The sequence below is a fragment of the Rhipicephalus microplus genome, chromosome 2 (genome assembly GCF_043290135.1).
Source record: "Rhipicephalus microplus isolate Deutch F79 chromosome 2, USDA_Rmic, whole genome shotgun sequence".
Classification (NCBI taxonomy): Eukaryota; Metazoa; Arthropoda; class Arachnida; order Ixodida; family Ixodidae; genus Rhipicephalus; species Rhipicephalus microplus.
Genome location: NC_134701.1, coordinates 239,273,610 through 239,294,013, shown reverse-complemented (window position 1 = coordinate 239,294,013; position 20,404 = coordinate 239,273,610). Strand labels below are relative to the sequence as shown.

Here is a 20,404-nt window from a genome sequence, read left to right as displayed (position 1 = left end):
ATTAGAAAATAGAAACGCGCTTTTGCACTACGATTGGTAATGCGAGTGGGCCCTGGAAGTAATTGTTTTTCCTCCTCTCTTTTTACTCTCTTTTTGCTTCATCTCTACTCCGCGAATCTTACATTCGTGAGCACGCGATGCCGTTCAGCCCATAAGCATACGCAGGGTACACCTTCAAAAAAAAAAGGGGGGGGGGGGATGTGGGGGTGTTGCCAACGTTCATCCCTCTTGCTGCCTCCGTGCGCCTGCCCATGGCCCAGCCAACGTTCTAACTAGAGGCTGCAGCTTTGAATACAAGACCACTTGTCGAAACATTGGCTCCAGCGACAACCCGTGTTCGTCAGCTAATGTATCTTATCTCTGCACTTGAAAGAAGGACGTCAGGTGAAATAATAATGCCTATATATAGGTGCTAACATTTAAAACAGGTCCTTATAAAAAATGTCTTCTTAACATTTAATGGCCTGCTCGTATATCTGACGTGGTTGACGTTGAATCCCGGAACAAAGGAAGCATTGCCTCAAATCCGCCCTCTAACGATGACTGTTTACTGGATGAGGCGACGCGCCAAGAAATCGGTCTTGATACGTGGGCACTGTCTTCACGTGGGCAGTGACGTGCGCGCACCGGTGTTTTGTATCATTGACAGTCGAGGGTAAACGGCGCGGTATGCGCTTCCATCAGTATAGCGTGATAGCCCGCATCGAGTGGGTACGTGTGTACGCCTTATCGAAACGGTAGAGCTGATTAACGGGCCCTGGGCGGCGACAAGTGCGGTCGCGTTCGCCGAGTGGCTCAGTGTTGACAGCGATGGCGCCCTTCTATCTGGCCTTTCTGGTGGTTCTCGGTCTGGCCAGCGCTAGCAACGAGGTAAGCTTCGACTGACCACACGCATTTTCCAAACTGCGTCCCCGTCTTTCCGCGGGGCAGAAATGGGGACTAAACAGTTATTGTAAGGCAAGTGCAACAGTATTCCTTCGCTGCCGTTATCACTTACGTCCAGCATACTTCACCCGTGACTTCTATTTGTCGCCGACAATTAACCGCAAATTGTTAGGCGACCGTGTCATAGAACCTTTGAACAAGGACTGGGAAGGTTGTAAAGATATGCGGCATGCCTGGCGTCCCCCTCGTTCGTACGCCTATGTTAATCACGCAATACTGTGGTCATATATGGCGTGCGCACGGGATTTTGTAGTCAGCTGGGTCATTCCACGTCAAACGTCCCAGTCATTTTGCGACCATCTCAAATGTATTCGAAAAAAAAAATAGCGCTCGTTTACTCTATTGAAAACAGTGAGCTGCTACGATATTTCGGACGTAAAATAATTTTTGGTCACGCAGCTCTTATCTGAACTTCCTGGAATGTCGCTTGGGTGTTGTTTGTCGAAATATTTATTTTAAAAGTGCCACTCTTCTTTTTATACCAAATTTGGTCTACATGGCAAGTAAAGGTGCTAGTGTAAGGTGTTTGAAGCTCAGTAATATTAGTGCAATTTTACTGGCACATAAGCCTCCAAGAATTCAGCCAAAATGTCTTATGTTTACATTTTTCTATTGCAATATTGCACTTTGTATGAATATCTAAGTAGTGAATACTAACTCCACAGAAGGTATATTTTGAGGAAAGAATAGCTTTAGACCTCTCAAGCTGCTGAACTTTACGAGATGAAATCGCGAATCTCGCAAATCGTCCTTTTTTTCATATTGAGACGCAATTTGCACCAAGTGGTGGTCCAATTAAAAATTACACCTTATACCTAAATCAAAAGCAAATAAGCAGTTTTTATATGGCAAATCTTAATAAATTTCTTTTCGTTTTAAGGCAGAAAATAATTTTCGAACTTTCCCATTGACGTCAAACGCCAACAAATCCCCAAACAACAACAACATTTCCCAAACGCGGACAAAGCCAACGCGGTGTGCGAGCACGGCGCAAGCTGTAGGCATTGCCCAACATCGCTAATTGCGCGAGCGGTGAGGGAGCATCATTTAGCAGCGCTTGCTTACCGGCCATGGCTCGTTATTGTGTTTGGCAATAGATGACGCACGAAAGCGAACGCGCTTCCTTCAACTGTCGGCTGATGGTGCTGTATGCAGCCGCCGCAGTGCAGGCAACGAGCTCGCGTGTTCCCTCTAACAGTGGACCGACCTGTACGTACACACGCACCACCCGTGCGCTTCACGCAACTCGTTATGCTTATATGCCGCCTTCTGAAGTGTATAGACTTGGGAAGATGCCATAATGCACATACTGCATTAGCAGCAGAACAGCCAGGCCGGAACATAACCTTGTAGGTTGTGAACTGACCGATGTGAATTGAATTCAAAGCGTTGCCTTGAGCAGTTCAGCGCATGAACCCGCGCAAATAACACCGCTCGGTCCAATTTCACTGTCAACTAATTTTGAAACAACCAGGATATCAATTCTGATAGCAGCTTTCTAACGGGCGTAAAAAATGCGCGGTGTCCATTTTATTCTGATGTAAGGGCGCTTATGGTTGCCGCACTATCGCTGCAACGATCAACACGTGCATTGTGCCCCCACAGCAGGCGGGAGCTTCTACGAACTGCGCTTTCATCACGAAAAAAAAAAAAAAAACCGGTGTTTAGAGGGTACCTGGAGCGGCCGTGTTCTCTTACACCAGCGTTTTGTAGAGTTACATGAGGTCGGATCTGAATGAGTTGGCTGGTAGCCTCACTGCGTATAACATAGCAATTTGTCGCTACCACATTCATTCCTTCACCTTTTCGATTAAACTGATTTTGTGCAATCATCCCTGCTACAGTCGTGAACTGCATGCACTTCACAACAGGAGCACGATATACATAGCCACAGAAAAGGCTTCTCGAGACACAGCTAGATATACAGCGGCTATGCACGTTTTGAAGGTTATGTGCCATTTGTCATAACTTGTTCGTGTTCATCTGTACGTGTGATTACGTTTCGTGCGTCAGTTGTGCGTGAGAAATGCGGGACACGTTTCGCGTGCCCTTCCAATCCGTTGCTATCGCGTTCATTGCTTCGCCTTTGCGGCAAAGCTGTGACTTTTATGTGTTTGTCAACACTTCTTGTAACTTAGGGGATGAATAAACTGCTGTCATCTTCATAATCCGCTCCAAATTTATTTTGAAATTCACCTGTGGTGCAGTATCAGTTGTAAGTTAGATCAAAAGTTGATTTGAAAATTTTCATTACTTAGAGCTATATTTTAATTTTTTTTCTCATGTCACTAATCTGCGCCCCCGAGTGTTGTCAACTTGAGTTGTGTTAAGTATAAGCCACGGGCGATTAGGACAAATTTTTTTTCGGAATAAAATGAAACATATTTTACACCCAAACACTGCGGGAGTATATCTGCCACGCAACTGTAATAGTCATCGACCTTCCGTGCTTTCCTGGCATTATCGCCGTGATCCCGGCATTTTACCGTCGTGATCGCTGGGAACACGCAATCGGTGTGACAAAGCTACGACGTAAGATAATACATCGAAATGGAACCGGCGTCATATGATGTATACTGAGGTCATGCCGATAATTTAGCAGCGATGATGAGCCATACGTGTTAACGTTGTTCCGCAATGCAATGACCCATATGGCTTTGAGCACTAGCGTGCAAATACATTCGGTTGCTGATAATTCCATTGTGACATACCGCCGCGTATGCATGTCGCATAAATCAGCGCTCGAATTCGCTTGTCCCGTCTAAACAAGCATAAACCGTTTCACGGTAAAAGCTGAATGCGAACCCGACACGCAAGCGTGCTTCTACTCGGAGACTGACTCATTTGAAGACGTCACGTCCTACTCTGACCCACTACAACGGGGTCGGCAACCTTTTGAGGGGGAGGGCAGAGTTTCACGAAGCCTACATGGCTGGGCGCCACACGGCAAAGAAAAAAAGAGGGGAAGTGGAGGGGGGTCTATGCAGGCAAACAGAAAAGTTCGGTGAACTTAACAATAGTTGTATTCAAAAGTGGAGTAGAAATTATGCATATTTTCAACATGCGTCACAAGGTTGCAATTTGTACATAAAATCGAAAATAATAAAAACACGCCTTCCAGTTCTCGGCCATATCGCGAAAATGGCTGCATCAAGCTTGCTCACCGGCAGACTCGGATAGTCGTGAACGTGTTTATCGCTTAGTCGGCAGGTGTTTGTAGGTTAGTTGGGGAAGGGTGGAAAAAGGGTAATCGGACGTTGAGCAGGGGCATACTGCACAGCGGGCCACGGGTTGTCGTGCCCTGCCCTACAGCGCTGTCCCATCTTCTGTGATCACCTACTTAAAAAAAAAAAAAAAATCAGAACTGCAATTAATCATGCCCCAGTATGACATAAATTGATTACCAAGATTAACTCCTGCGTCACAGTTGTTTGCTGTCTCTGATCTTGTTTTGTTACGCTTTCTTTGTTGCAGCATGTGAAGTGTGAACATGGTTTGGTGCCACTTAATAGGTGAGTGCACTATATATATATATATATATATATATATATATATATATATATATATATATATATATATATATATATATATATATATATATCCTTGAGCGGGGAGAACTTGTGCATACTGCATGACCATTTCAAGGCAGCTGGCCATTCATGGCACTTTATTATAAAACCAAAGCAAAGACAAAACACTCATGACTAACGTGTTAGCATTAAGTGGCGTTAAGTGTACCTGCATGTGCATATTCAACTGCGCTCCTATTTTGCCGTAAATCAGTTCCTTCAAACCACTGATATCATCTTTTTTTTTATATGGAAATGCAACAGCGAGAAGGTTAACAGTCAGCCAAGCGTTTTTCTCAGCCCGCTGCCGTATGGAAAATCACATGTTTACCGGAAATCTCTTTGGTCGTATATATGGTAAAACCAATCAAAATCAATATACTCTTCAAACTGTGTATGTGTTAGCGTCTCGGGACACCCTGAGTTCGCTCATCCTGAATTCTGAAAGTTTATATATATATATATATATATATATATATATATATATAGTGCGTGTGTGTGAGTGTGCGGCATGTTATGAGTCAATTTATTGCTTCACGTTTTTTCTTCTTGTTTTTTTAATTGATGTTTACGCTTTCTCGCTAAATGAAAACAAAACAGACAAAGACGTTACAGCTGACGCTCGCGCAGGCACATGCATGAACCGGAAAATTGGGCTATGTTATCCGTATATCGCAGTTCCGTCGTGCCGTCCTTCGTCATAAACCTGGATTTGCCACCAAGCGAAAGATGGACCGAAGTCGCAAAAGCCAAGAAAGCCGAGGTAATCCTTTCGAACAGCATACACTCATTCTAAGAATATACATGTATTCTTTCTTCGTCCTCAGAACGTCTCAGAGATCAAGTCAGATAGGACAGAGCGCATATATACCCTGCGCTAAAATATACTGAAAGTAATTTCTTCTAGAATATTGCCATACGAACCAGCACAAGTAGCCACTCTTTTGCATACACTCATGGTGTGGTCGTTCAAGAGCGAAACATCGGAGGTGATGAGTAACTCGAGCCCACACATACGTTTATATGCTCGAAATTCGTAGAAAGAGTAGGCCTACGCTGTCCGCGCTGTGGTCATCCGGGGTGCACACTGTGACACATGCTGTGGCAGTCTTACGACTTGCGAGGGGGACTCGGGGTCTCCCTCGACTGAGGAAGACGGTCTCCAGCTCATCACCAGCTTCGCAAAGGACCAACAGCTCAGGGCTGTTCAGAGAGCCCGCGAAGTCGCCGAGAGCCTGAACTTCCCGGCGCCATCGTGGGTGCAGCCCGCAGACGGTACCCCCTGACGAGGGAATTGTCTTCTCAGGACCAAATAAAGTTGTTTGATGACTGTGTGACACGGTCTTATTTACTGATAACGAAGCGCTATTTGCGGTTCAGTGCATTGAACTTTTAGTCGTACTACAGCTTTCTGGTGCTACCAAATAAATACTTGGTTTAACAGTGGTGCAGTCAGACCCCTGTCTACGCCCATGTGGTCTAAGTATGTCGTGAAACAGAAGTCTCAAGAGATGACCCGAGGACCAGCTGTAATAAGGTTCAGCAGCCATCGCTGTCAAAATCGCGTGTCAGATATTTTGGGTTGCACGAAATCGCAGAAAACGTTGGCTTTCGATAGCGGCTGCTCTTATCATGTGTGTATAGTTTCGAACTCCTTCTCCAGTAGAATAAAGCGTTTAACGCAACGGCGTTATAGCCATAAGTCAACTTGATGAAAATGTTTGAATAGTTTAGAGCGAAAAAAATGTTTTGCTGGTGTAATAGTACTAGTGAAAAAGCCCGATTTCGTTTACTGCATCGTATGAGTGTGCCTGGCTATTCGTTCCACTTTCCTGCTAGAGTTGTTGACCACCTTCATTCTGGCAAAAAGTGGGACACACTGAGGGGGAAGAGATTTCCAATACATACCCGTGCAAACGAAAACCTATACATTACTGTGAGGTGCCCGGACATGGAACACCATTATGAATATGAGCATGTGAAAATTTGACAACTCAGAAGATTGTCACTCACAAAATAGCCGTGGCTTAGTTTCCACACGTTACTGCATGATTAAGAGCTTGGGTAGTATTGAACACCGCCTGTTTTACTTCCTTGAAGTCTTACTTTCTTGACGTGGCATAAGATGGGACTGTCTACAGCTAATGCATCCTCATAAAGGTAGGTCATATGCAGTTGAACTCGAGGCGCTGCAGAACAATAGCAACAAAGTGTGAAATGTGGGAAAATTAACCAATATTTTCGTATTTCTAAACAGCCTTCAGTCGGAGGCAGTCCCGTGAGCATTAGGTTGAGTGGTGACCCTATACTACGTTGTGCGTAATGCATCTCCCGAAGCATTGAACGAGTAAAAGGCACGACAGTGGTTATGATTGTCAACTGTTCACCAGAAGGTCGTGGGTTTGAACCCGGCAGCTGCGGCCACATTTTCGTAGAGGCGGAATGGTAGAGGTCAATGTATTGTGCGATGGCAGTGTGCGTCAGAGAACATCAGGTGGTCAAACTTTGTGTAGCCTGTTCAGGATCCCAGCGCTGTACTCCAGTTGTTGCGGATCTCAGCACTGTTTACCAGTTGTCGCTTCGAATCCCAGCGCTGATCACCTGTTGTTGTGGACCGGGGTCTACCCGGTCTTTTGTGGTAGCGTGGTGTAACTTCGGGTGGAGTAAACAAACGCTGACATGATGAGGATACGAAAAACAAACAGGTTTGTGGCACTATTTACACTTGTTTACAGCATAGGTTAGGAGTTCACAAACCATGAACGTGGTGGTTGAACCGTTACGTGGTTCAGAGCGACGTCCAGCACTCTGCGGCGTCGTTTTAAGCCCTGTCGGGCTCCTCCTCCTTGAGTGGAACACCAATCACACACACACACACACACACACAACAGGCGAGGGGTGCGAGCATGCACCACCCACGTGAACGTCCAATATTGAGTCGTGATCGCTGCACTGGAAGGTGGCACCAGCGGGGCTCTTCCTCGTCGTGTCCGTGCCACTGGTCGAGGGGTCCCAAGCTCCTGACAGCATACATCAAAGGGTCCACCGATCTGTTCGCCTAATTAGCGGGGCGATTTGCGGTGGCCGCCGCGGTCTCTTCCAAGGAAGATGCTGTACTTGCTGTCCTCTCTCGAACGGCTTACGGCGCCGTGGTGACATGACGTTTCACCCTCCGGCTAGCAGGGACAATACCTGGCGGGCATAGGCAGCCGGCCGGTCAGCTACTTGTTTGAGGATTAAAAGAGCGCCGCTACCCCGTCAGCTCTGGCGCCGGTCAATACAAGCCCTCCACTACGGCATCTCTCATAAGCATATCACTGTTTTGGGATGTAAAACACCAGATAATCTTACGAATTTGAATGTGATTCGCAATGAGTTGGTAAGCGTACTTGTACTGGTGTGCAGGAATCGTGAAATTGCTATTGACATCCACTATTTTGGATGTGTATTGCGAACTGTCTAACTTGACGAGACCACAAATTACGTTCAGAGAACTCTTCGCAGAACGTAATTTGTGGTCTCACACTAGCGGTTTCACAAGGGTGCCAAGTTTTGAGCAAGCTGTCACTGGTCAGTTTTCGACCGTGCTGAAATAAGTGAAAACTTTATTCAGGATGCCTGGCGGTAATGGGTGCGGTGGGGCTGATCGAAAATATTTCGGCGACATGACACTATAAGGCGGTTCTCAGAGACCGCGAAGTTTCCCGCTATAGTACGTTTATAGCACATAATTTAAATTTAATTACAAGCGTTGCCATTTCAGGTGTACAAAATGCACGAGGCGTTGAAGAATCTGACTGAGGACATTCTGGGAGAGAGAGTTCTGAAACTGATTGACTCGGCCATGGTATTGAAACCTCACCGCAATCACACAACTGAGTTAATACTACAAATAAGCGTTCAATTTGTTTCTTTTTCCTATTCAGCCAAAACTTCTCAACACTCTTCCCTGGGAATTCACCGAGGAGATGAAGTCTCTCTCGGAAATATCAGGTCTTCCCTTAGGTAAGTTTGATTGGCACGGTCGGCCGTCATTTCTTGTTATAACCATGATCATAGGGATCTTGAAAAACCACTAACATTTTTTTTTTGCATTTGTTCAAAGGCGAAGTTGTGCTGTACAACGTGTTCTACGAATTCTTCACCGTATGCACTTCTATTGTGGCTCAGGATTCGAATGGTAAGTTGACGTTTATTTTTTTCTTTGCCAGACGCGCTGTAAAGCTGCTGTTACAAGGTTATACTTGTGATATATAGTGAACACCAGCCGTGGTGCTTATCAGTTCAAAATGCTATCAGACTGATTGAGTAAAACAACTTTACTAGGTCCACAATAGACGCGAGTTAACTCAGCATCACCTGGCTAGGCCCACTCGGGGACGGTCAGGTTAACCCTCGCCGCCCTCTTTTGGGGCCCTCTAGATGGCCATAATTTAAGAGGTCAGTTCACGGGCCTTAATGAGCTTGTTAACACTTTTTTTCTTTTCACACATACCGAAAATTATTGCCTAGATATGGATATACGGTACCTCATTGCAAGCCCGTGGTTAGGGGGATGTCTTTAGGGCACCCCCCCCCCCCCCCACCTCCGCAATTTTGGTGGAGGGTTTCGCCGAAAACAATGAAAACAGATGCTTTTTCTCAAATAGTCAACTTCAGTAAATGCATTTCCCTTCCCCGCCCGGAAAAAATGTATGTATGTACTAATGCGTAATGAACAATGCCGATAGATAGCATGCAAAAAGTAGGGCTTAAGAAAAAAAATAACTGGTCACGCCACTGTGATGGATCCGCTTCTCACCTAATTTCCTAATTTCAATACTCGGTGAAGTGAAATCTGCCATCGTTTGCTTAGTTTAGCAATAGCTTGGGAATGTGTGAATGAAAAAAAAAACAGAAGAAATATTGGCGATCAACGCACCTTGGAAGAATGAAAACTTTCGAACGCAGTAAGTGCAAGCCTTGAAGAAATTTTTTTTCAGCATTGCCGTGACGTCAGCTGTATAGATATAGTTACGATGTGTTATATAGAAAAAAAGAAAACAGATGTATATTTTTTTTTCATTTCCGGCGCACAACTACAAATACAAAATTTAAATAGAAATTCTAGGTGTACGGATTCGACATCGTGTAGGCGTATCGGCTGCATACTGCGTAAGTGGTAACGTGTGCTCCTGAATGTTTATAAATATTGTGAGACAGTGAAAGATCGTTCATGTGATGAAGGCGTGAGGCAAACTTTTTTGGATGCCTGTTTTCCACTTACAAACCACGTTTGCAAATGAATTTTCGTGACGTCTTTTTTTTTCCTCTTTTAGGTGAAATATACCACGCGCGAAACATGGATTTCGGGCTATTTCTTGGGCGAGTATACCTTATTCATGAACATAACTGCTTCGAGGCCCGTCTATAGCTCTCCACGCCATCAAGTTAATGTCAGGATTATGAGCGATCTGGTATACTTGTTTTTGCAGATGGGACCCGCAAAACCACACGTGGGCCATGACTGAAGTGTTGAGACCGACTGTCATTAAACTCGATTTCCAGAGGTCCCAAAAGACGGTGTTCAAGGCCGTCACCTTTGCGGGATACTTGGGCATCTTGACTGGCGTGAAGCAGGTATATGCAGTGTGCATGCACTTATACAAAGGGAACATTTTCAGCGTTACTTTTTTTTTTTGCATGCCATGATTTAAGATTTTTCATTCGCTACGTACCGCGGCAATTGCATTTTGGTGAAGGCGACACGCTATAGAAGCCTATGTACACTTATTCAGGGTTGTAACTATATAGTGACAATTCAGGTGGTTCTGACACTATCCGAAATTTTTCTTGCTTTAAAATTCCGGGAATCGCTGAAGTATGTACATACACGCCTTCACATCGACCATCAGTAGCCAAAAGTAGCCGTTCTGCGCATAAGCCCACCTCGAGAAAAAAACAAAACAATCCTGGGTACGACACTTATTCATATGTACGTTGAACTAACAACGAAACTGAGAACAAGGTACAAAGGAAAGACAGACTAGGACGTCGCTTTTTTAACTATACAGACACTTAGTTTATTTGCACGTGGCTAAATAAGTAGCCAAAGAGATAGTTGCCAACAGATATCTTTCAGTGATGGGCGTCTGGTGTGTTTTCCACGAACTGTCCTCCTCGACGGCATGCCTGATAATCATATCGCCATTTTGGCGCGTAGAACATTTAAGACGCGCGCTGTAACTTGTTCGGCTTATGCCATGGCAGGAATTTGTCCGCCGCGGTGGTGTAGCGGTTACGGTGATGCTGACTCGAAGGTCGCGAGTTCGACCCCGGTCGCGGCGGTCGCATTTCGATGCAGGCGGAACATTAGAGGCCCTATGTACTATGCGACGTCTGCGTATGTTAAATGACACAAGGTACTTGATATTTCCCGTGCCCACTACTACGGCGTTGCCTCGCAACCATATCTTGGTTTTGGCAAGTAAAACTTCAGGCATTATTATTCTGAAGTACAGGAGTTTGAGGTATAGTCCATATGTGTCCCTTTATTCTGCGTTTGCAGGGAGCGTTCTCCATGACAGTCAACGAACGGTTCAACCTGAATGGAGGATTTATTGGTGAGTTTCGCTAATTATATCGCCGAATGAGTCAGAATGCTGCATGTCCCAAGGACGTTGTTGCTTCGTGTTGAGCGTCGTGAAGTTGTAAATATGCCTCGTACGAGTTGCAGATGGGCGTTTTTTTTTCCGAGGAGGGTCGAGGTATACCTCTGGGATGTGGATTGCCGATAGCACTGATTTCGCGTATGGTTAGGGTCAATAACAGTAATGACGATAATATAGTACTTACTTACTCTTATTGAGTCGTGTCAAAGCAGTGTCCCTTTTACAAAGTAGTGTTCTGTGCACAGATAATTCGAAGCTTGCGTTCACTTTTGACCAAGCCAGTGATTCTCAAATTGTCAGCCTGCAGCATACAGGCAGTATTCATTTGTATATGCATAGTTGGACGACTGTTTATCACTGATGTATACTACATTTCTCTATTTCTGCGCGGAACAAGTATATGACGTGCAGTTGACTACCGCCGTAGTATACAAAATTGCGCGTGGGCGTCCTTTACAGGGTTGCTCGAATGGATTCTCGGTGACCATAGCCAACATTGGGTGGGTTTCCTCACCAGACAGCTCATGCAGAACGAGACCAGCTACGAGGCGGCCAAGACGATGCTTTCCACTACCAAGCTGATTGCCCCTGTCTACTTCATCCTAGCAGGCACCCAACCAGGCGAGGTATGAGTGATCTTTGGTCGACTGCCGTCGTACGGATTGTGTAGGCTTCTTGGCAGATATTTAGAAGCGTAAAGTGAAGAGCCAGTTGGTTCATGTATGAAGCCATGAAAAAAAACACTACGGAAATCAACGCGTGGGACAAAACCAGCGACTAAAGTTGTTAAGGCGTACTCTCTAATTTTGCCCCGTGCCTTGATTTTCGTAGTTTACTTTTTTGAAAGCGAAGTGGTTCTATCTCAGCTTAAAATGACCTGTCGTGGCCCAAAATTATTCTCATTAAGAATGGCATGAACCACAGAAACTGGACGAATCTCACCACTCACCATTGGTCCTATAAAAAAAGGAACAGATGAGCGGCAAGCACCGATTTTTAGACAGCCATCACGAGTAACAGAGAGGCAGTGATAAACCGTAGGGATTCACCCCACCTGTCTGGTGTATGGTGTTTACCTTGCTAATACCAGCTAATTTCATGGATGACCAACTCTTCCGTTATACTATATCACTTATCCACTGGGCAGTCGACGCTCGAGCGTTCAGGTTAGAAAAAAATGGGCGACTTTACTTAGACAGTCGGCATACCCTTGTGTCGTCACCACACAAAGAAGTGGAGCCGTACTTCCGAATGATGTGCTCGGCGTTCCTGCGAGGACATGCATTCACACGTACATATTTTTTGTCGACAGGGCGCCATCATCACGCGTGACAGGAACAGCCACGAGGCGGACGTGTACACGCTGGCGGACGCGACAGACAAGTGGTTCGTTCTGCAGACCAACTACGACCACTGGAAGGCCCCGCCATCGTACGACGACCGGCGTGGTCCGGGGATGCACTGCATGAGGAACCTTACACAACAGGTGCGTACGGGCATGCACGCGCTCGCAGGGGGCTGCGGAGCATCCGCCAAACAGGCCGACAGCAGGGGTGTAGGCTGCTGAAGGGGTGGAGAGGAAAGGGGCAACACGGTGTTGCAACACGGACAGCAGCTCTGGAACTCTACAGGATATCGTGCGCGTGAAGCATACGCCTTTTTCTGAAAGAACAAGAAAAATAACTCCCGGGGTCCCTGATTCACTCACCCAAGATGACGCGAAGGCGAAAGCCAACTTTTTTCTTTTCCTTCTCAGTCGATTGTGTTGGTCTCCTTCCCCGAAAGCTGTCCGCACTGAGCGTGGTTTTGTACTTCCTCCGTGATCTGAGGCATGGCGAGCTTACTGCACCTGAACCGTCCACAGGATCTTCTATATATGGCTAACGAACAGCATCACGTAATGAGGTCATCACGTGATAGCGCGTCAAGTGACGTCATCATGACGTTAGTTTGGTCTGTGATGTCACGATTGCATCATATGGCAGCGTAAATCTTTTTCTTTTTTTTACCATTGGAGTCAATACCACAGGTGTTGACTTCAACGTTCACTAGTCGTGCTCGATTAGGACACCTATAGGCGTTCACCTTAATAACACGAGCACCTCTACGGGAAAGGAGAGGTGCAGGTGCTTGCGATGCCTTTTGTAGAGATGGAAAGGTGTTCGTGGATGTTCCATGCGAGCGAAAACGCGACCTCATACGATCGTAGAAAATACTCTATGTATTGAATAACTTTATTCTGCGTCTGTCGCCGTGACTCATTGGTTAGCGTGCTCGGCTGCTGACCCCGAAGCCGCTACCACTGCATTTTGACGGGGGCCAAATGCTATGGAGCCGTCAGTCGGGGGTCAAATGCTATCTAGAGTTCACTGTCAGTGCACGTTAAAGAAGCTCAGGTGGTCGAAATTAACTGAAGCCCCCCGCTTAGGCAGTCCCTCATGGCATTGTACAGCTGTGACAAGCAGGTGACGAATCGACCGACTTGGTTCTGATATGAGCAGCGAATTTGAGGGTGCAGCATATCCAAAGCAGTTCTCAGGTATGACAGCGTTCGCAAGAATTGCCATTCTTTTCCGCAGGGCCTTGGTTTCAGTGGCCTCTTCGACGTCTTGGGCACAAAGCCGGTGATCAATATGGTAAGAATGCCACTCTTCCTCGTGCCTTGTGTTGACGTCGCACATGTGCGCTCCGGTCACTGATACCCTATAAACTGTGGATTTCATTTCAGCTGACCGTGTACGCCGCGCTGATGCGTCCGTCAACGGGCGAACTCGACACGTACCTTCAGTCCTGCGAGCCCCCGTGCGCTCCGTGGTAGCGATGCCGCATGACACACTGAAAAAGATGGAGAGGAAGGGGGGAGGTGTTCTTCAGCTGATCCGATGATTTTTCACCAACTGACCGATTGATTGTCTCTGTAAATACTCTCGTTTGTGTTGTAATTAAAGAAATATAAAAAGGATCATTGAAGCAATGCACATGGTCTTTATTTTAGGGGCGAAGCTCCTTAGGGAGTGGGCTGTGCGTCCCTTGTAGCCTGTATGTAGCCACCTCTAGTTTAGTTCTTGCAGTGTTCACTAGATGGCGGTACCGTCCCCTGTATGTAGCCACCTCTAGTTTATTTCTTTCAGTGTTCACTAGATGGCGGTACCGTCTCCTGTATGTAGCCACCTCTCGTTTAGTTCTTGTAGTGTTTACTAGATGGTGGTACTTGTAGCTGATGATGAAAAGGTGCAAGATGTTATAAACTAGAAAGCGGTACTTGTAGTTGATGAAAGACGCGAGATCTTATAAAATAGGAATGATGTCACATATGGCGCGGGTCATTGGTTGAAGGCAATCGTTCGATTTAGTGCGGCGACATACGCTAGGGGGAGTGATGTAATAAAATCGAGTGGGCAAAATGTACAGAGGATTCATGGTTTACCAGGTTTACCTCCGGAGCTTCGCCCACTCATCATCATTCACTTCGTGGATATGGCGGAATTTTTTTAAATTTTTACGCTCTGGGCTCTTAGTACACGTGAAGAATAAGTAAACATCACCGCCATGGTGGTACAGTGATTACGCTGCTCAGATCCTGATACGAAAGTTGTGGGTTCGATCCCGGGAGCGATGGTCACATTTTGATGGAGACGAAATGCCATTGGGTTCCGTGCGCTGAGATTCAGGTGGTCGAAATTTGCGCCGCTCACCACTACGGTTTGTCTCATAAGCACACCATGGTTCTGGCAGATGAAGCCCCAGATGTTATTATTGGAACAATTTATTATCCTATTGAAATGTCGCAAATAGTCATATAAACGGAGAATAGATCCATTTCCAAGAGGCGTTAAATACGGAACAAGCAAAAATAGGTGTGGGGGGGCAAACCGCAACACGATTGAAAAGGAGAATGTACCCCAATAATTCCCAAGTTGACTGTATAAAATATCTAGGTGTATTGTGCGATCAGAAACGGAGCTGGCGTGATCACATTGAACATATTGAAATTATAAGGCTACACACGCTGTTGAGGTGATAGGTTGGCTTGGCCTGCTGTTCAGGCCTTCGCAGTGATACGCTGATCATGATTTACTGCATGCATGTTCGTCCGATTCTTAAATTCGTATGTGTACTATTCTCTGGTGGACCAGCTTACAAAATACCCCCCCCCCCCCCCCCCACCGATTCTCTTAGAGCGGGAAGCTCTTCGAGGTTGTTTAGGTGTTCCAAAATTCACAACCAACAACGTTTTGTGTCAAGAAGCTCGGATACCCACTCTTGCTTGCAGATTTCGTATTTTAACAGTTAAAACATATTTAAAATTCTCTGAATCCACTTTAAAAAGGCGGAAGTTCGTATTCTTTGCCGAGCCCGGTATCTTTTTCAATGAGCATTGGTCCCGTGTACATAAACCCCAAGCGCTGTTTGTTCAAACACTTCTAGATGCTTTAAATGCTAATATATTCGAGGTCATACGATCTGACAAACCAATCGGCCAGGTGCAAATTTGACAATATCTTTCCAACGAATGCTAAACACTTGCCCTCTAAGTATTTGATTGGCTTATTAGAACACCTCTCTCCATTAGGTACTAATATAGTAATTGCAACGGATGCATCTATGAGTGGCGGTAAAGGTGAGGGTATTTTTTATCTTTCATTATTCTGGTATTTTTCATTACGCCCCCCCCCCCCCATATTATACACCCATATTTGAAGCAGAATTAACGGCCGTTATACTAGCTCTTCGAAAACTTCTTGCGACTTATTCGACAGCTGTGATGGTGACTGACTCGTTATCCCAGTGTTCATATTTATCATCGTCGTCCGCGTCAGCAGCACTAGATACATTAAATCGTTAATTCCAGCAAACATTCCTCTAGTGCGAATTATATGGGTGCCAGGCCATCGTAATATGCTTATAAATGAGATTGCGGACTCTCTCGCGCGAGCATCTCATGATTTTCCGATTGTGCCAATCGTGCTTCATACAGCTTATGTAACAGCAGCGAGGTTCAGAAAACTTTCCCTTCTTGAGGACTCGTCAAAGATTACGATACCGAATCCAGATATCTCGCACCTGCACTTCGGATGGAATAATAAATGGTGTCCCATGCGTGAACTGGAAGTTTTCATAACAAAATTACGTTGCCGTGTACCACCTCTTAATTTCTACTTAAACAGGTCTGGTCTGGTGCCATCCCCTCTGTGGTCAAGCTGTAATGAACCTGAAAATAAAACAACCATTTCCTTCTCAGATGCCACCGTTTTAAAAATAAATATAAAAATGTTGCAAAATTTTATTTAAAAAATTAGGAATTTCACACACTACTCCGAATATTTTGTCCGTAATCAACAAAACTAACTCCATAATCATGAGTTGCAATTCGTCCCCTGAGTTACTCAGCAATGCAATGTCATCGGCAAAGCGCAGGTTACTAAGGTACTCTCCATTAACTCTCATCCCTAACTTTTTCCATTCTAGGCTTATGAAAACCTCCTGTAAGCACGTGGTAAACAGCATTGGGGAGATTGTGTCCCCCTGCCTTACACCCTTTTTGATTTATTCTGTTGCTTTCCTTATGAAGCACTATGGTAGCAGCTAATCCCCTGTAGATTTCTTCCAGGGTGTTTATATATACTTCATCGACGCCCTGATTCCGCAATGTCTGCATGACGGCTGATATTTCTACTGAACCAAATGCCTTCTCGTAATCTACGAAGGCTATAACCTTCGTAGATTACGAGAAGGCATTTGATTCAGTAGAATTATCAGCCGTCATGCAGACACTGCGGAATCAGGGCGTCGATGAAGTACATATAAACATCCTGGAAGAAATCTACAGGGGATTAACTGCTACCATAGTGCTTCATAAGGAAAGCAACAGAATACCATATATATGTATAGTGGTTGGTTATATTCTGAGCCTTTCTCTATTACTTGATTGATAGTATGATTGATAGTATCTAACACTCAGTATTGAACTATTACACTGTAATGCCTTAACCTTCAGAAGAATTTCATATAACGATTGCACCTCTGTTATTAAAAAAATCTATTATTTCTTTTCTTTCATTTTTTTTCTTTCACATTGTGCCAAAATAATCCCGTCAAGTCGAAACAAAGTAATCGTATTGCCCTAGCCTGGATAATATTAAGGTATTAACTTACATTAACCACCGGCTTCTTGGCCAGTCCCCCTTAGTGGGTAAGATCCACAACAAAGGATCAAGCAAGCAAGCAAGCAAGCAAGCAAGCAAGCGCAGTGCGGGTAGGCCATGACAAGGCAACGCAAGAAATATCAGCCAATGCGCGGTCTCTTGGAGGTCGCCTAATGGAAACACGGGGTGTCTTCTTAAAGAGCTTGCTTGCGAGGGCTCGCTGATAGTATTTCTTCCATAGGCGTTGTGCTTTTGACGGCTGCTGCACTGTTGAAATCCCACTTTTTTTGGAGGGGGTGAATAATTTGAAATTTTTTTGTAACGAATTTATTATCTTCTGACTCGAATTAAATAGTGCACGCGTGAGGTGTCGAATATTTCACGGATACTTTTCGGATAATCAGCACCGGCGGGAAAACTCCTAGGGAAGGAGACGTTCGAACAGCGAGGGATAATTTATCTTCCTTTAGTTATTGAAATACTAAGACAACCACAGCTTTTATGGGATTATCGACGCTGTGTGTATCACCGGAAGAAAACGTTTTTTATTAAACCGCAGTGTCTTTGGGAAGTGCCCTTTTTCACTGTCATCAATGTCATCATCATAAGATTCCAATTGATTTTTCATACAACATTAATTTTTATACCTATTTTATTTGATGGGGATTACGATGTACCACGTTGAATACTGGTCTTAGAAATATCTTGAAGGCTCTGTAGTTGCTGTTTGTACGAACTTCCCTCAGCTCACATGAGTCCGAAATTTTTCTTTTTTTAAATAGTAAGTCAGCGTTGGACAACACAAGGAACGAAAAGAAAATATGTTAACTGCTCCTGTGCGAAAGCGAATAAAAAGTTCAATCTAAATTATTTATTCCCTTTTGAGGCGACCAGTGCTCCGCTGCAGTGAGGCTAAACAAATATATCGCCATTACAGGGGAACCCCACGTCACCTTCCCGCGCCATTAAAACGATTCTGTGTATTTTTAGCTTCTTCTTCTTCTTCTTCTTCTTCTTTTTTGTGGCCTTATATCATAGACGTACACAACACCATTTCAGTAATCGAACTCGAAGTGGTCGAAATGAAGCCGGAGTACCCCACAGCGGTGCTCCTCATAATTGTGTCGTACTTTGTGGCACGTAAAAGAAACTACAGGAATTATCATTTCACTCAGCTTTTATCAACACAACTCAACATCAAAGAAGTTTTGTTGCAGTTTGCGCTTGGAGATGTTAAAAAAAATGACACAGTCATGTTTTTTTTAGGTCCTCAGTGACAGCATCTATGCCGGCTTGTCCTGCAACATCTTCACAAGTCATCTGTCAGTGGGTGGGGGTAGGGGGGGGGGAAGTGGGTCATGGAGCTTAGCTCTCTACTCTACCCCCAAAATTTTTACATTTTGTATGTTTAGAAGGCTGTATGTTTGCACGTGCTGCTACAACACGATTAACAGTACGTATCAGTGCCAGCGATCAGAGCAAACGATGAGAGGGGGCATATGTTATCTCATGTTCACTTATTTGCTGACGATAGCGTAATTTATGGTGAAATAATCAGTACTGACGATTCTAATGCTATTCAATCAGACCTAAACCTTATAAGTGATTGGTGTAATACCTGGCGAATGCAACTAAATATTAACAAATGTAAAATATTACGTGTTCATAGAAATTCTATCACCCTTCCGTTCTACCATATCAATGATATCCCCTTAGATCCTGTGAATTCATATAAATACTTAGACGTTCATATAAATTCAAACCTAACCTGGTCTCTTCATATTGAATACATAACCAGTAGACCTAACAGCACGCTTGGCTACTTACGTCACAAATTTTCTAACGTCCCGTCATCCATGAAATCACTACTTTATCAGTCATTAGTGCGCCCAAAACTAGAATACGCCACAGCAGTGGGGGACCCACACAACTAAAACCTCATCTTCTCTTTAGAACTCATTCAAAACAATTCTGTTTGTTTCATTTATTCCAATTATAACCACACTTCCAGCATATCTTCAATGAAAGCTAACCTATGTCTTCCATCACTAGCATCACGGAGAAAAATAGCTCGCTTGACTCTGTTTCATAAGATATACCATCACCCATTTCTTCATAATAACTTCATTTCACAGCCATATTATACTTATCGCACTGTGTAGACCATCGCTTGAAAAGTCGGAACTCAAGCAGGAAACACCAACACCTTTAATCATTCATTTTTCCCTAGAACATCTCGACAATGGAACAACCTTTCCAATGACATAGTCACCATCATTGATAATAAACTTTTTCGAAAGGCCATAGCTAACATTGTTTAACTTGGAATTCATGGCACTTAACTATTGTTTTAAAGTTGTATAAACAGGAATTTATGTCATGTTACTTTGTTAGTTCTTAATATTATTGCAAAGCATTTCCTTGCTACATTGTATGTACTGCTATTTCTAGTCGTTTGTTTTATTACACTGTTGTATTACGTTCTTGTTCTGTTATTTACTACCCGAGTTTGTATAACTTTCCGTTCACCACTCCCCTCTGTAATGCCCTCGGGCCTTGAGGGTACAATAAATAAATAAATAAATAAATAAATAAATAAATAAATAAATAAATAAATAAATAAATAAATAAATAAATAAATAAATACGAATGGACGCAGAGCGTTCGGTCCTTTCTTATCGTTTGCTCTGGTATGCAGATTGAATCTTGTATGTCTAAATATACGAGTATAATACAAACGCGCGCACGGATATAAATAGAGGGTGGACGGGGGTCGGACCACCTTCACGCCTCCCCCAAAAAGCTAGTCTGGCTACGCCCTTGCAAATCTTCCTATCATCGCACTGACTCACTGACCCACGTAAATAAATGATGGTAAGAGCGATCATTCGCTTATTGAATATAAGGCGACCCGAATAAAGTAAAAGCGAAAATGTGAATTGATAATTTCCGGGTGGGAAGAAAGAGCTCCTGGTTGGTGCGGACGAACTTTGTTATTGACGAATGTGGATCGTGCATTGCGCAAACTGTGTTTTGCATGTAAGGAATGCGCCCGCCGCTGCCGTAACTTCCTTATCCCCTTCAGGCGCGAATT

At 44.4% G+C, this 20,404-nt stretch overlaps 1 protein-coding gene across 1 annotated transcript; it reads left to right on the top strand.

Moving 5' to 3' along the window:
• Positions 1–689: 689 nt before the first annotated feature.
• On the top strand, positions 690–14,126 carry LOC119170212 (acid ceramidase). The gene is made up of 13 exons (XM_037421303.2): positions 690–870; positions 4,420–4,457; positions 5,193–5,277; positions 8,278–8,361; positions 8,441–8,519; positions 8,620–8,694; positions 9,833–9,878; positions 9,989–10,133; positions 11,062–11,116; positions 11,624–11,790; positions 12,477–12,650; positions 13,744–13,800; positions 13,893–14,126. Exons 1-13 carry the CDS (start codon positions 811–813, stop codon positions 13,980–13,982), a joined length of 1,155 nt encoding a protein of 384 aa, XP_037277200.2. The 5' UTR covers positions 690–810; the 3' UTR covers positions 13,983–14,126.
• Positions 14,127–20,404: the final 6,278 nt, after the last annotated feature.